This window comes from Oncorhynchus gorbuscha, linkage group LG07 (assembly GCF_021184085.1).
Source record: "Oncorhynchus gorbuscha isolate QuinsamMale2020 ecotype Even-year linkage group LG07, OgorEven_v1.0, whole genome shotgun sequence".
Classification (NCBI taxonomy): Eukaryota; Metazoa; Chordata; class Actinopteri; order Salmoniformes; family Salmonidae; genus Oncorhynchus; species Oncorhynchus gorbuscha.
This window is the reverse complement of record NC_060179.1, coordinates 5,896,949-5,909,522: the sequence shown is the minus strand read 5'-3', so window position 1 is coordinate 5,909,522 and position 12,574 is coordinate 5,896,949. Positions and strand designations below refer to the sequence as shown.

Below are 12,574 nucleotides of genomic sequence, written 5' to 3'. Positions count from 1 at the left end.
CTATAACCACACCAAGGTCCCACTGTCGGAGCCGGCCCTATAACCACACCAAGGTCCCACTGTAGGAGCCGGCCCTATAACCACACCAAGGTCCCACTGTAGGAGCCGGCCCTATAACCACACCAAGGTCCCACTGTCAGAGCCGGCCCTATAACCACACCAAGGTCCCACTGTAGGAGCCGGCCCTATAACCACACCAAGGTCCCACTGTAGGAGCCGGCTCTATGACCACACCAAGGTCCCACTGTCAGAGCCGGCCCTATAACCACACCAAGGTCCCACTGTAGGAGCCGGCCCTATAACCACACCAAGGTCCCACTGTAGGAGCCGGCCCTATAACCACACCAAGGTCCCACTGTCGGAGCCGGCCCTATAACCACACCAAGGTCCCACTGTCAGAGCCGGCCCTATAACCACACCAAGGTCCCACTGTAGGAGCCGGCCCTATAACCACACCAAGGTCCCACTGTAGGAGCCGGCCCTATAACCACACCAAGGTCCCACTGTAGGAGCCGGCCCTATAACCACACCAAGGTCCCACTGTAGGAGCCGGCCCTATAACCACACCAAGGTCCCACTGTCGGAGCCGGCCCTATAACCACACCAAGGTCCCACTGTCAGAGCCGGCCCTATAACCACACCAAGGTCCCACTGTAGGAGCCGGCCCTATAACCACACCAAGGTCCCACTGTAGGAGCCGGCCCTATAACCACACCAAGGTCCCACTGTAGGAGCCGGCCCTATAACCACACCAAGGTCCCACTGTCAGAGCCGGCCCTATAACCACACCAAGGTCCCACTGTCGGAGCCGGCCCTATAACCACACCAAGGTCCCACTGTCAGAGCCGGCCCTATAACCACACCAAGGTCCCACTGTAGGAGCCGGCCCTATAACCACACCAAGGTCCCACTGTCAGAGCCGGCTCTATGACCACACCAAGGTCCCACTGTCAGAGCCGGCCCTATAACCACACCAAGGTCCCACTGTCAGAGCCGGCCCTATGACCACACCAAGGTCCCACTGTCAGAGCCGGCCCTATAACCACACCAAGGTCCCACTGTCAGAGCCGGCCCTATAACCACACCAAGGTCCCACTGTCAGAGCCGGCCCTATAACCACACCAAGGTCCCACTGTCAGAGCCGGCCCTATGACCACACCAAGGTCCCACTGTAGGAGCCGGCCCTATAACCACACCAAGGTCCCACTGTCAGAGCCGGCCCTATAACCACACCAAGGTCCCACTGTCAGAGCCGGCCCTATAACCACACCAAGGTCCCACTGTCAGAGCCGGCTCTATAACCACACCAAGGTCCCACTGTCAGAGCCGGCCCTATAACCACACCAAGGTCCCACTGTCAGAGCCGGCCCTATAACCACACCAAGGTCCCACTGTCAGAGCCGGCCCTATAACCACACCAAGGTCCCACTGTAGGAGCCGGCCCTATAACCACACCAAGGTCCCACTGTAGGAGCCAGCACTATAACCACACCAAGGTCCCACTGTCAGAGCCGGCCCTATAACCACACCAAGGTCCCACTGTAGGAGCCAGCACTATAACCACACCAAGGTCCCACTGTCAGAGCCGGCTCTATGACCACACCAAGGTCCCACTGTCAGAGCCGGCTCTATAACCACACCAAGGTCCCACTGTCAGAGCCGGCCCTATAACCACACCAAGGTCCCACTGTCAGAGCCGGCCCTATAACCACACCAAGGTCCCACTGTCAGAGCCGGCCCTATAAACACACCAAGGTCCCACTGTAGGAGCCGGCCCTATAACCACACCAAGGTCCCACTGTAGGAGCCAGCACTATAACCACACCAAGGTCCCACTGTCAGAGCCGGCCCTATAACCACACCAAGGTCCCACTGTCAGAGCCGGCTCTATGACCACACCAAGGTCCCACTGTCAGAGCCGGCTCTATGACCACACCAAGGTCCCACTGTCAGAGCCGGCCCTATAACCACACCAAGGTCCCACTGTCAGAGCCGGCCCTATAACCACACCAAGGTCCCACTGTCAGAGCCGGCCCTATAACCACACCAAGGTCCCACTGTCAGAGCCGGCCCTATAACCACACCAAGGTCCCACTGTCAGAGCCGGCCCTATAACCACACCAAGGTCCCACTGTCAGAGCCGGCCCTATAACCACACCAAGGTCCCACTGTCAGAGCCGGCCCTATAACCACACCAAGGTCCCACTGTAGGAGCCGGCCCTATAACCACACCAAGGTCCCACTGTAAGAGCCGGCCCTATGACCACACCAAGGTCCCACTGTAGGAGCCGGCCCTATAACCACACCAAGGTCCCACTGTAAGAGCCGGCCCTATGACCACACCAAGGTCCCACTGTAGGAGCCGGCCCTATGACCACACCAAGGTCCCACTGTAGGAGCCGGCCCTATAACCACACCAAGGTCCCACTGTAGGAGCCGGCCCTATAACCACACCAAGGTCCCACTGTAGGAGCCGGCCCTATAACCACACCAAGGTCCCACCGTAGGAGCCGGCCCTATAACCACACCAAGGTCCCACTGTAGGAGCCGGCCCTATAACCACACCAAGGTCCCACTGTAGGAGCCGGCCCTATAACCACACCAAGGTCCCACTGTAGGAGCCGGCCCTATAACCACACCAAGGTCCCACTGTAGGAGCCGGCCCTATAACCACACCAAGGTCCCACTGTAGGAGCCGGCCCTATAACCACACCAAGGTCCCACTGTAGGAGCCGGCCCTATAACCACACCAAGGTCCCACTGTAGGAGCCGGCCCTATGACCACACCAAGGTCCCACTGTAGGAGCCGGCCCTATAACCACACCAAGGTCCCACTGTAGGAGCCGGCCCTATAACCACACCAAGGTCCCACTGTAGGAGCCGGCCCTATAACCACACCAAGGTCCCAGGCCTTCATGGTCCCTTTATAGGAGCCGGCCCTATAACCACACCAAGGTCCCACTGTAGGAGCCGGCCCTATAACCACACCAAGGTCCCACTGTAGGAGCCGGCCCTATAACCACACCAAGGTCCCACTGTAGGAAATACCCTATAACCACACCAAGGTCCCACTGTAGGAGCCGGCCCTATAACCACACCAAGGTCCCACTGTAGGAGCCGGCCCTATAACCACCAGACCACACCAAGGTCCCACTGTAGGAGCCGGCCCTATAACCACACCAAGGTCCCACTGTAGGAGCCGGCCCTATAACCACACCAAGGTCCCACTGTAGGAGCCACCGGCCCTATATATGTAGCATTTATTAAGGTTTCAAAGCCTTTATAAAGGCCTTCATGGATGCTTTAAGAAGGGTTTAGAACCACATACCACATGCTACATGCTATGCTACATGCTACATGCTACATGCTACATATAACAAGTGAGGAAAAGGTTTCCTCAAGCTGAAAAGGCAACTTGACTGGGAAATACCTGCCTGACCTGCTACTCAAGTAATTTAGCTGAAAACACCAGCCTGTTAATGAATGACAGAGGGCTTATGAGCACCGTAAACTGAACATGTGTCCCAAATGACACCCTATTCCCCATGTAGTGCACTACTTTAGACCAGAGCCCTATGGCACCCTATTCCCTATATAGTACACTGCTTTAGATCAGAGCACTATGACACCCTATTCCCTATATAGTACACTACTTTAGACCAGAGCCCTATGACACCCTATTCCCTATATAGTGTACACTACTTTAGACCAGAGTCCTATGGAACCCTATTCCCTATATATAGTACACTACTTTAGACCAGAGCCCTATGACACCCTATTCCCTATGTAGTGCACTACTTTAGACCAGAGCCCTATGACACCCTATTCCCTATATAGTACACTACTTTAGACCAGAGCCCTATGACACCCTATTCCCTATATAGTGCACTACTTTAGACCAGAGCCCTATGGCACCCTATTCCCTATATAGTGCACTACTTTAGACCAGAGCCCTATGACACCCTATTCCCTATGTAGTACACTACTTTAGACCAGAGCCCTATGACACCCTATTCCCTATATAGTGCACTACTTTAGACCAGAGCCCTATGACACCCTATTCCCTATATAGTGCACTACTTTAGACCAGAGCCCTATGACACCCTATTCCCTATGTAGTGCACTACTTTAGACCAGAGCCCTATGACACCCTATTCCCTATGTAGTGCACTACTTTAGACCAGAGCCCTATGACACCCTATTCCCTATGTAGTGCACTGCTTTAGACCAGAGCCCTATGACACCCTATTCCCCATGTAGTGCACTGCTTTAGACCAGAGCCCTATGACACCCTATTCCCTATATATAGTGCACTACTTTAGACCAGAGCCCTATGACACCCTATTCCCTATGTAGTGCACTGCTTTAGACCAGAGCCCTATGACACCCTATTCCCTATATGTAGTGCACTGCTTTAGACCAGAGCCCTATGACACCCTATTCCCTATATATAGTGCACTACTTTAGACCAGAGCCCTATGACACCCTATTCCCCATGTAGTGCACTGCTTTAGACCAGAGCCCTATGACACCCTATTCCCTATATATAGTGCACTACTTTAGACCAGAGCCCTATGACACCCTATTCCCTATGTAGTGCACTGCTTTAGTCCAGAGCCCTATGACACCCTATTCCCTATATATAGTGCACTACTTTAGACCAGAGCCCTATGACACCCTATTCCCCATGTAGTGCACTGCTTTAGACCAGAGCCCTATGACACCCTATTCCCTATATATAGTGCACTACTTTAGACCAGAGCCCTATGACACCCTATTCCCTATATATAGTGCACTACTTTAGACCAGAGCCCTATGACACCCTATTCCCCATGTAGTGCACTGCTTTAGACCAGAGCCCTATGACACCCTATTCCCTATATATAGTGCACTACTTTAGACCAGAGCCCTAAGACACCCTATTCCCTATGTAGTGCACTGCTTTAGATCAGGGTCCATAGGGCTCTGGTCTAAAGTAGTACCCCGTGTCAGGAATAGGGTTCCATTTGGGAAGCGGCCTGCCAAGAATATCTGCTCTTCAAATAAAATCGGACATCACGAAACACATTCCATCAGCACCTCGCACATGACTTTAAATAAGTCAAAGTAGAGTAGGAAGTAGAACTGCTAGGTTTAAGTTGTACAGGATGTAGAACTTTTAGGATTAAGTAGAGCAGGAAGTAGAATGGCTAGAATAAATGAGTTTGGAGCTCCACTGTTATAGAATGAGTGTTACAAGGGGGAGTTTAGGGAAAAAGTTGAATGAATGTTTTTCTACATATAGCGCACTACCCAATAGGCTCTGGTCAAAAGCAGAGCACCACATATGGAATAGGGTGCCATTTGGGACACAACCGAGGCTGTGATGCTGTAGCCTGTAGTAAACCCTAGCCCCAATTCTTCCCAGACAACCTAACAGGAGAACATTATACATCTAGAAGACTAAATGTAGCATCACAGGGGGAAAAAAAAGAAGTGGGAAGTGTTCTAGAAGTGGGAAGAGTGTTCTAGAAGTGGAAGGCCAATAGAGTAGAGTTCTATTCTGTAACCCCGACAGGAGAATCCTTCTGATTCTAGAACTACAAGTATATTCTAGTTATAGGCTGCCTAGTTAAGTTTCTACACTGACAGGATAACAGGCAAAGCAGTACCAGACACACTGACAAAAAGGTGGGTAAGAAATGAGGATGTCACGAGGATTTCTTTTGCTTTGTCATTCATTCAAAATAAAATGTCATGAAAAACAATGTATGAAAGCAAAAAGAGGAAGTGGATATAACCTCCATATCGGAGCATACAGTTGACCAAGTAAAATTAAATTCAAAATCTATTTAAAATGTATAAATTGCTAAAAGTTAATATGGGGAACAATATAAAAGTTAAACTCACCATTTTCAGAGATGGTAACGTTGTATTGGACAGTGATGAACAGCACTGCAACCTTCGAGGTGACCTGCATCACAGAGGGGCCAAGGGAGAGGATTGTTTAGACATAAAACACAGGATTAGCCCTGCCTAACCCCCAGTACGGCCCCGCCTAACCCCCAGTACGGCCCCACCTAACCCCCACCTGCCTAACCCCCACCTGCCTAACCCCCAGTACGGCCCCGCCTAACCCCCACCTGCCTAACCCCAGTACGGCCCCCCTAACCCCCAGTACGGCCCCGCCTAACCCCAGTACGGCCCCGCCTAACCCCCACCTACGGCCCCGCCTAACCCCCACCTGCCTAACCCCCTGCCTAACCCCCACCTGCCTAACCCCCAGTACGGCCCCGCCTAACCCCCACCTGCCTAACCCCCAGTACGGCCCCGCCTAACCCCCAGTACGGCCCCGCCTAACCCCCACCTGCCTAACCCCCACCTGCCTAACCCCCAGTACGGCCCCGCCTAACCCCCACCTGCCTAACCCCCACCTGTACGGACCCGCCTAACCCCCGGCCCCCTAACCCTACGGCCCCCTAACCCCCACCTGCCTAACCCCCACCTGCCTAACCCCCAGTACGGACCCGCCTAACGCCCACCTGCCTAACCCCCACCTGCCTAACCCCCAGTACGGACCCGCCCAACGCCCCCCCACCTGCCTAACCCCCACCTGCCTAACCCCCACCTGCCTAACCCCCAGTACGGCCCCACCTAACCCCCACCTGCCTAACCCCCAGTACGGCCCCCCCTAACCCCCACCTGCCTAACCCCCAGTACGGCCCCGCCTAAACCCCAGTATATCCCCGCCTAACCCCCAGTACGGCCCTGCCTAACCCCCAAACCCCCACCTGCCTAACCCCCCGCCCCGCCTAACCCCCACCCTAAAGTACGGCCCCGCCTAACCCCCCCCCACCCCAGTACGGCCCCGCCTAAACCCTAACCCCAGTGCCCCGCCTAACCCCCCGCCTAACCCCCAGTACGGCCTAACCCCCCGCCCCGCCTAACCCCACCTGCCTAACCCCCAGTACGGCCCGGCCTAACCCCCTGCCTAACCCCACGGCCCCGCCTAACCCCCACCTGCCTAACCCCCACCTGCCTAACCCCCAGTACGGCCCCGCCTAACCCCCACCTGCCTAACCCCCAGTACGGCCCCGCCTAACCCCACCTGCCTAACCCCCACCTGCCTAACCCCCAGTACGGCCCCGCCTAACCCCCACCTGCCTAACCCCCAGTACTAACCCCCACCTGCCTAACCCCCACCTGCCTAACCCCCCCCCAACCCCCACGGCCCCGCCTAACCCCCACCTGCCTAACCCCCAGTACGGCCCCGCCTAACCCCCCCACCTGCCTAACCCCCACCCCCAGTACGGCCCCTAACCCCCAGTACGGCCCCGCCTAACCCCCACCTGCCTAACCCCCAGTACGGCCCCCCCCCCGCCTAACCCCCCCAGTACGGCCCCCCTAACCCCCACCCTAACCCCCAGTACAGGGGATCCCTACTGTAAACTGGATCTCGTTCCTCTATGGGACAAACCGATAAGCTTCTCCTAGCTATGGTTGGTTAAGCAGGACAACAAAAACTATTTACAAAACAAACATCATTTTGGCAACTTTAAAATGTTTATTTTGATGCGCTAATACTTGGTATGTACATTTACGTCACAATTCTACCCAGTGCGTTATTTATGACAGGTTTATAACGTTAACAACAAACCAGTAAACAAAGCTACGTCACGGAGCTGAGTCGCAGGGTGAGCTCCCCGTTAGAAGCTTGCTCTGTCCTCCTCTGTCACATCAATACATCGATGCGTTATTCATCATGAGGTTTCTCTGCATGGGCTCAGTAACAATAGGTTTGGTTCGCTCTTGTTGGAACAAGAAATAAAAACCGCATAAAATATTAAACTGTCCCAGTTCCACTTTTTCTGAATTCACCCTAGTAAACATGAAGCAAAAAAAAGAACTGTGTAAACCATCAATAATTTTTTTTTTAAACATGAATTGTTTTAAAACGTAAACTGTTCACTTTGTGAAATGAATTGCGATTCTTGGGACTTTTACAGAATATAACTTTAGATTTTTTAATGAATGAGGGGGTTACCCACAAACGATGACAGCGCTCACGGTCGCCCAGTGATTGCCACGTAACACTTGATCTGCGCATAGGAAGAATCATCCCCGTTCTCCTAGCAGCAGGATGTTATGCTGGCAGGACGAGCTAGGATTTTTCTCCCTTCAGAATAAGAGTCCCTTTGCAGAGATATGCTACACTTTGGGAATATCGAATCTTTTTTTGCAGACTAGTCCAGTACAACTGTTTCACAGCATCGATACCACCTTTTTTTTATGGATAATTTGAGTTTACATACCAACATTTTTCAAAGTTCACAAATATTGGTATGTTGAAAGCTATTGTCTAGGCTGTATTTAAATAAATATACTTTTAATAAAATGCAAATATGTTGTATATGAATTACTCAATAGCATGCTAAACTTAAATGTGTCTCTTGTGCTAGGTTTAACACAGGTTTAACACAGCGTGTAGGTGACTCCACACTCCACCCACTGCAATGTAATAGACTGTATTTTGACTTGTGGAGAGAGAACTTTTCTTCCCGGCTCAGTTAATGTGGAGGCGGAGAAGTACTCAGTAGGGTCTCTACTAAGCAAATATGTGTAGTTTTGGAGGGGGACTGCGTTGTTCATATCCAGCATCACTTTGTTCTACAACATAATGTACATACAGTTGAAGTCTGAAGTTTACATACACCTTAGCCAAATACATGTAAACTCAGTTTCACAATTCCTGACATTTAAATCCTAGTAAAAATTCCCTGTCTTCGGTCAGTTAGGATCACCACATTATTTTAAGAATGTGAAATGTCAGAATAATAGTAGAGAGAATGATTTATTTCAGCTTTTATTTCTTTCTTCACATTCCCAGTGGGTCAGAAGTTCACATACACTCAATTAGTATTTGGTCGCATTGACCCAAGTTAAACAATTTAAAGGCAAATGTTTCAGGTAGCCTTCCACAAGCTTCCCACAATAAGTTGGATTAATTTTGTCCCCTTCCTCCTGACAGAGTTGGTGTAACTGAGTCAGGTTTGTAGGCCTCCTTGCTCACACACGCTTTTTCAGTTCTGCCCGCAAATGTTCTATAGGATTGAGGTCAGGGCTTTGTGATGTATTGGAGTGGCCCTTGACTTTGTTGTCCTTAAGCCATTTTGCCACAACTTTAGAAGTATGCTTGGGGTCACTGTCCATTTGGAAGACCAATTTGCGACCAAGCTTTAACTTCCTGACTGATGTCTTGAGATGTTGCTTCAATATATCCACATAATGTTCCTGCCTCACGATGCCATCTATTTTGTGAAGTGCACCAGTCCCTCCTGCAGCAAAGTACCCCACATGATGCTGTCACCCCCGTGCTTCACGGTTGGGATGGTGTTCTTCGGCTTGTAAGCCTCCCCCTTTTTCCTCCAAACATAACGATGGTCATTATGGCCAAACAGTTATATTTTTGTTTCATCAGACCAGAGGACATTTCTCCAAAAGGTACGCTCTTTGTCCCCATGTGCAGTTGCAAACCATAGTCTGTTTATTTATGTGGGGTTTGGAACAGTGGCTTCTGTTGAGCGGCCTTTCAGGTTGTCGATAAAGGACTTGTTTTACTGTGGATATAGATACTTTTGTACCCGTTTCCTCCAGCATCTTCACAAGGTCCTTTGCTGTTGTTCTGTTGTTCTACAGGGAATTATAAGTGAAATAATCTGTCTGTAAACAATTGTTGGAAAAATGACTTGTGTCATGCACAAAGTAGATGTCCTAACAGACTTGCCAAAACTATAGTTTGTCAACAAGAAATGTGTTGAGTGGTTGAAAACCAGTTTTAATGACTCCGACCTAAGTGTATGTAAACTTCGGACTTCAATTGTGTATATAAATAGAGAAAAATGAACTCAGTCTGGCACAGAGAATATTCACGTGACACACACACACACACACACACACACACACACACACACACACACACACACACACACACACACACACACACACACACACACACACACACACACACACACACCCATTTACCACATAGAAGCTAAATATCTTATTCATTTAATTATTCGGTAGGCCTTCTTTTATTCCAGGCTTTATCTGAATATTCTGCAAACGGAAATACACAAGAGACAAAAATTTTTATTTTTAAATTTCTCCTCATGACTCAGCCACATAATACCAGGGTATATCTGGTCTGTCTCCTCATCGCTCAGCTACATAATACCAGGGTATATCTGGTCTGTCTCCTCATCGCTCAGCCACATAATACCAGGGTATATCTGGTCTGTCTCCTCATCGCTCAGCTACATAATACCAGGGTATATCTGGTCTGTCTCCATAATACCAGGGTATATCTGGTCTGTCTCCTCATGACTACATAATACCAGGGTATATCTGGTGGTCTGTCTCCTCATGACTACATAATACCAGGGTATATCTGGTCTGTCTCCTCATGACTACATAATACCAGGGTATATCTGGTCTGTCTCCTCATGACTACATAATACCAGGGTATATCTGGTGGTCTGTCTCCTCATGACTACATAATACCAGGGTATATCTGGTGGTCTGTCTCCTCATGACTACATAATACCAGGGTATATCTGGTGGTCTGTCTCCTCATGACTACATAATACCAGGGTATATCTGGTGGTCTGTCTCCTCATGACTACATAATACCAGGGTATATCTGGTCTGTCTCCTCATGACTACATAATACCAGGGTATATCTGGTGGTCTGTCTCCTCATGACTACATAATACCAGGGTATATCTGGTCTGTCTCCTCATGACTACATAATACCAGGGTATATCTGGTGGTCTGTCTCCTCATGTCTACATAATACCAGGGTATATCTGGTCTGTCTCCTCATCGCTCAGCTACATAATACCAGGGTATATCTGGTCTGTCTCCTCATGACTACATAATACCAGGGTATATCTGGTCTGTCTCCTCATCGCTCAGCCACATAATACCAGGGTATATCTGGTCTGTCTCCTCATGACTACATAATACCAGGGTATATCTGGTCTGTCTCCTCATCACTCAGCCACATAATACCAGGGTATATCTGGTCTGTCTCCTCATGACTACATAATACCAGGGTATATCTGGTCTGTCTCCTCATGACTACATAATACCAGGTTATATCTGGTCTGTCTCCTCATGACTACATAATACCAGGGTATATCTGGTGGTCTGTCTCCTCATGACTACATAATACCAGGGTATATCTGGTCTGTCTCCTCATCACTACATAATACCAGGGTATATCTGGTCTGTCTCCTCATGACTACATAATACCATGGTATATCTGGTGGTCTGTCTCCTCATGACTACATAATACCAGGGTATATCTGGTCTGTCTCCTCATGACTACATAATACCAGGGTATATCTGGTCTGTCTCCTCATCGCTCAGCTACATAATACCAGGGTATATCTGGTGGTCTGTCTCCTCATGACTCCATAATACCAGGGTATATCTGGTCTGTCTCCTCATGACTACATAATACCAGGGTATATCTGGTGGTCTGTCTCCTCATGACTCCATAATACCAGGGTATATCTGGTCTGTCTCCTCATGACTACATAATACCAGGGTATATCTGGTGGTCTGTCTCCTCATGACTCCATAATACCAGGGTATATCTGGTGGTCTGTCTCCTCATGACTCCATAATACCAGGGTATATCTGGTCTGTCTCCTCATGACTACATAATACCAGGGTATATCTGGTGGTCTGTCTCCTCATGACTACATAATACCAGGGTATATCTGGTGGTCTGTCTCCTCATGACTACATAATACCAGGTTATATCTGGTCTGTCTCCTCATGACTACATAATACCAGGGTATATCTGGTGGTCTGTCTCCTCATGACTACATAATACCAGGGTATATCTGGTCTGTCTCCTCATGACTACATAATACCAGGGTATATCTGGTCTGTCTCCTCATGACTACATAATACCAGGGTATATCTGGTGGTCTGTCTCCTCATGACTACATAATACCAGGGTATATCTGGTGGTCTGTCTCCATAATACCAGGGTATATCTGGTCTGTCTCCTCATGACTACATAATACCAGGGTATATCTGGTGGTCTGTCTCCTCATGACTACATAATACCAGGGTATATCTGGTCTGTCTCCTCATGACTACATAATACCAGGGTATATCTGGTGGTCTGTCTCCTCATGACTACATAATACCAGGGTATATCTGGTCTGTCTCCTCATGACTACATAATACCAGGGTATATCTGGTGGTCTGTCTCCATAATACCAGGGTATATCTGGTCTGTCTCCTCATCACTACATAATACCAGGCTATATCTGGTGGTCTGTCTCCATAATACCAGGGTATATCTGGTGGTCTGTCTCCTCAGCCACATAATACCAGGGTATATCTGGTGGTCTGTCTCCTCATCACTCAGCCACATAATACCAGGGTATATCTGCTGTGCTTTCTGGAAAAAGAGCATGTGTCTATCGTGGTATAAAGAGCAAGAGGATAACATGAGTTTCATTCTCTATTTCTTTGAGGTCCCAATAGTTACATAGTCTTTCCTCTTCCATTTCAC

The 12,574-nt window shown here is 49.6% G+C and overlaps 1 protein-coding gene across 2 annotated transcripts in view; it reads right to left on the bottom strand.

Moving 5' to 3' along the window:
• LOC124039453 (translocating chain-associated membrane protein 1-like 1) overlaps window positions 1-12,574 on the bottom strand; it is a 42,625-nt gene that overhangs the window by 23,174 nt on the left and 6,877 nt on the right. For both annotated transcript variants that reach the window (XM_046355439.1, XM_046355438.1), the window contains exon 2: window positions 5,890-5,953. In XM_046355439.1, the coding sequence (XP_046211395.1) occupies window positions 5,890-5,953 (64 nt within the window). The remainder of the gene's footprint in view (window positions 1-5,889; window positions 5,954-12,574) is intronic.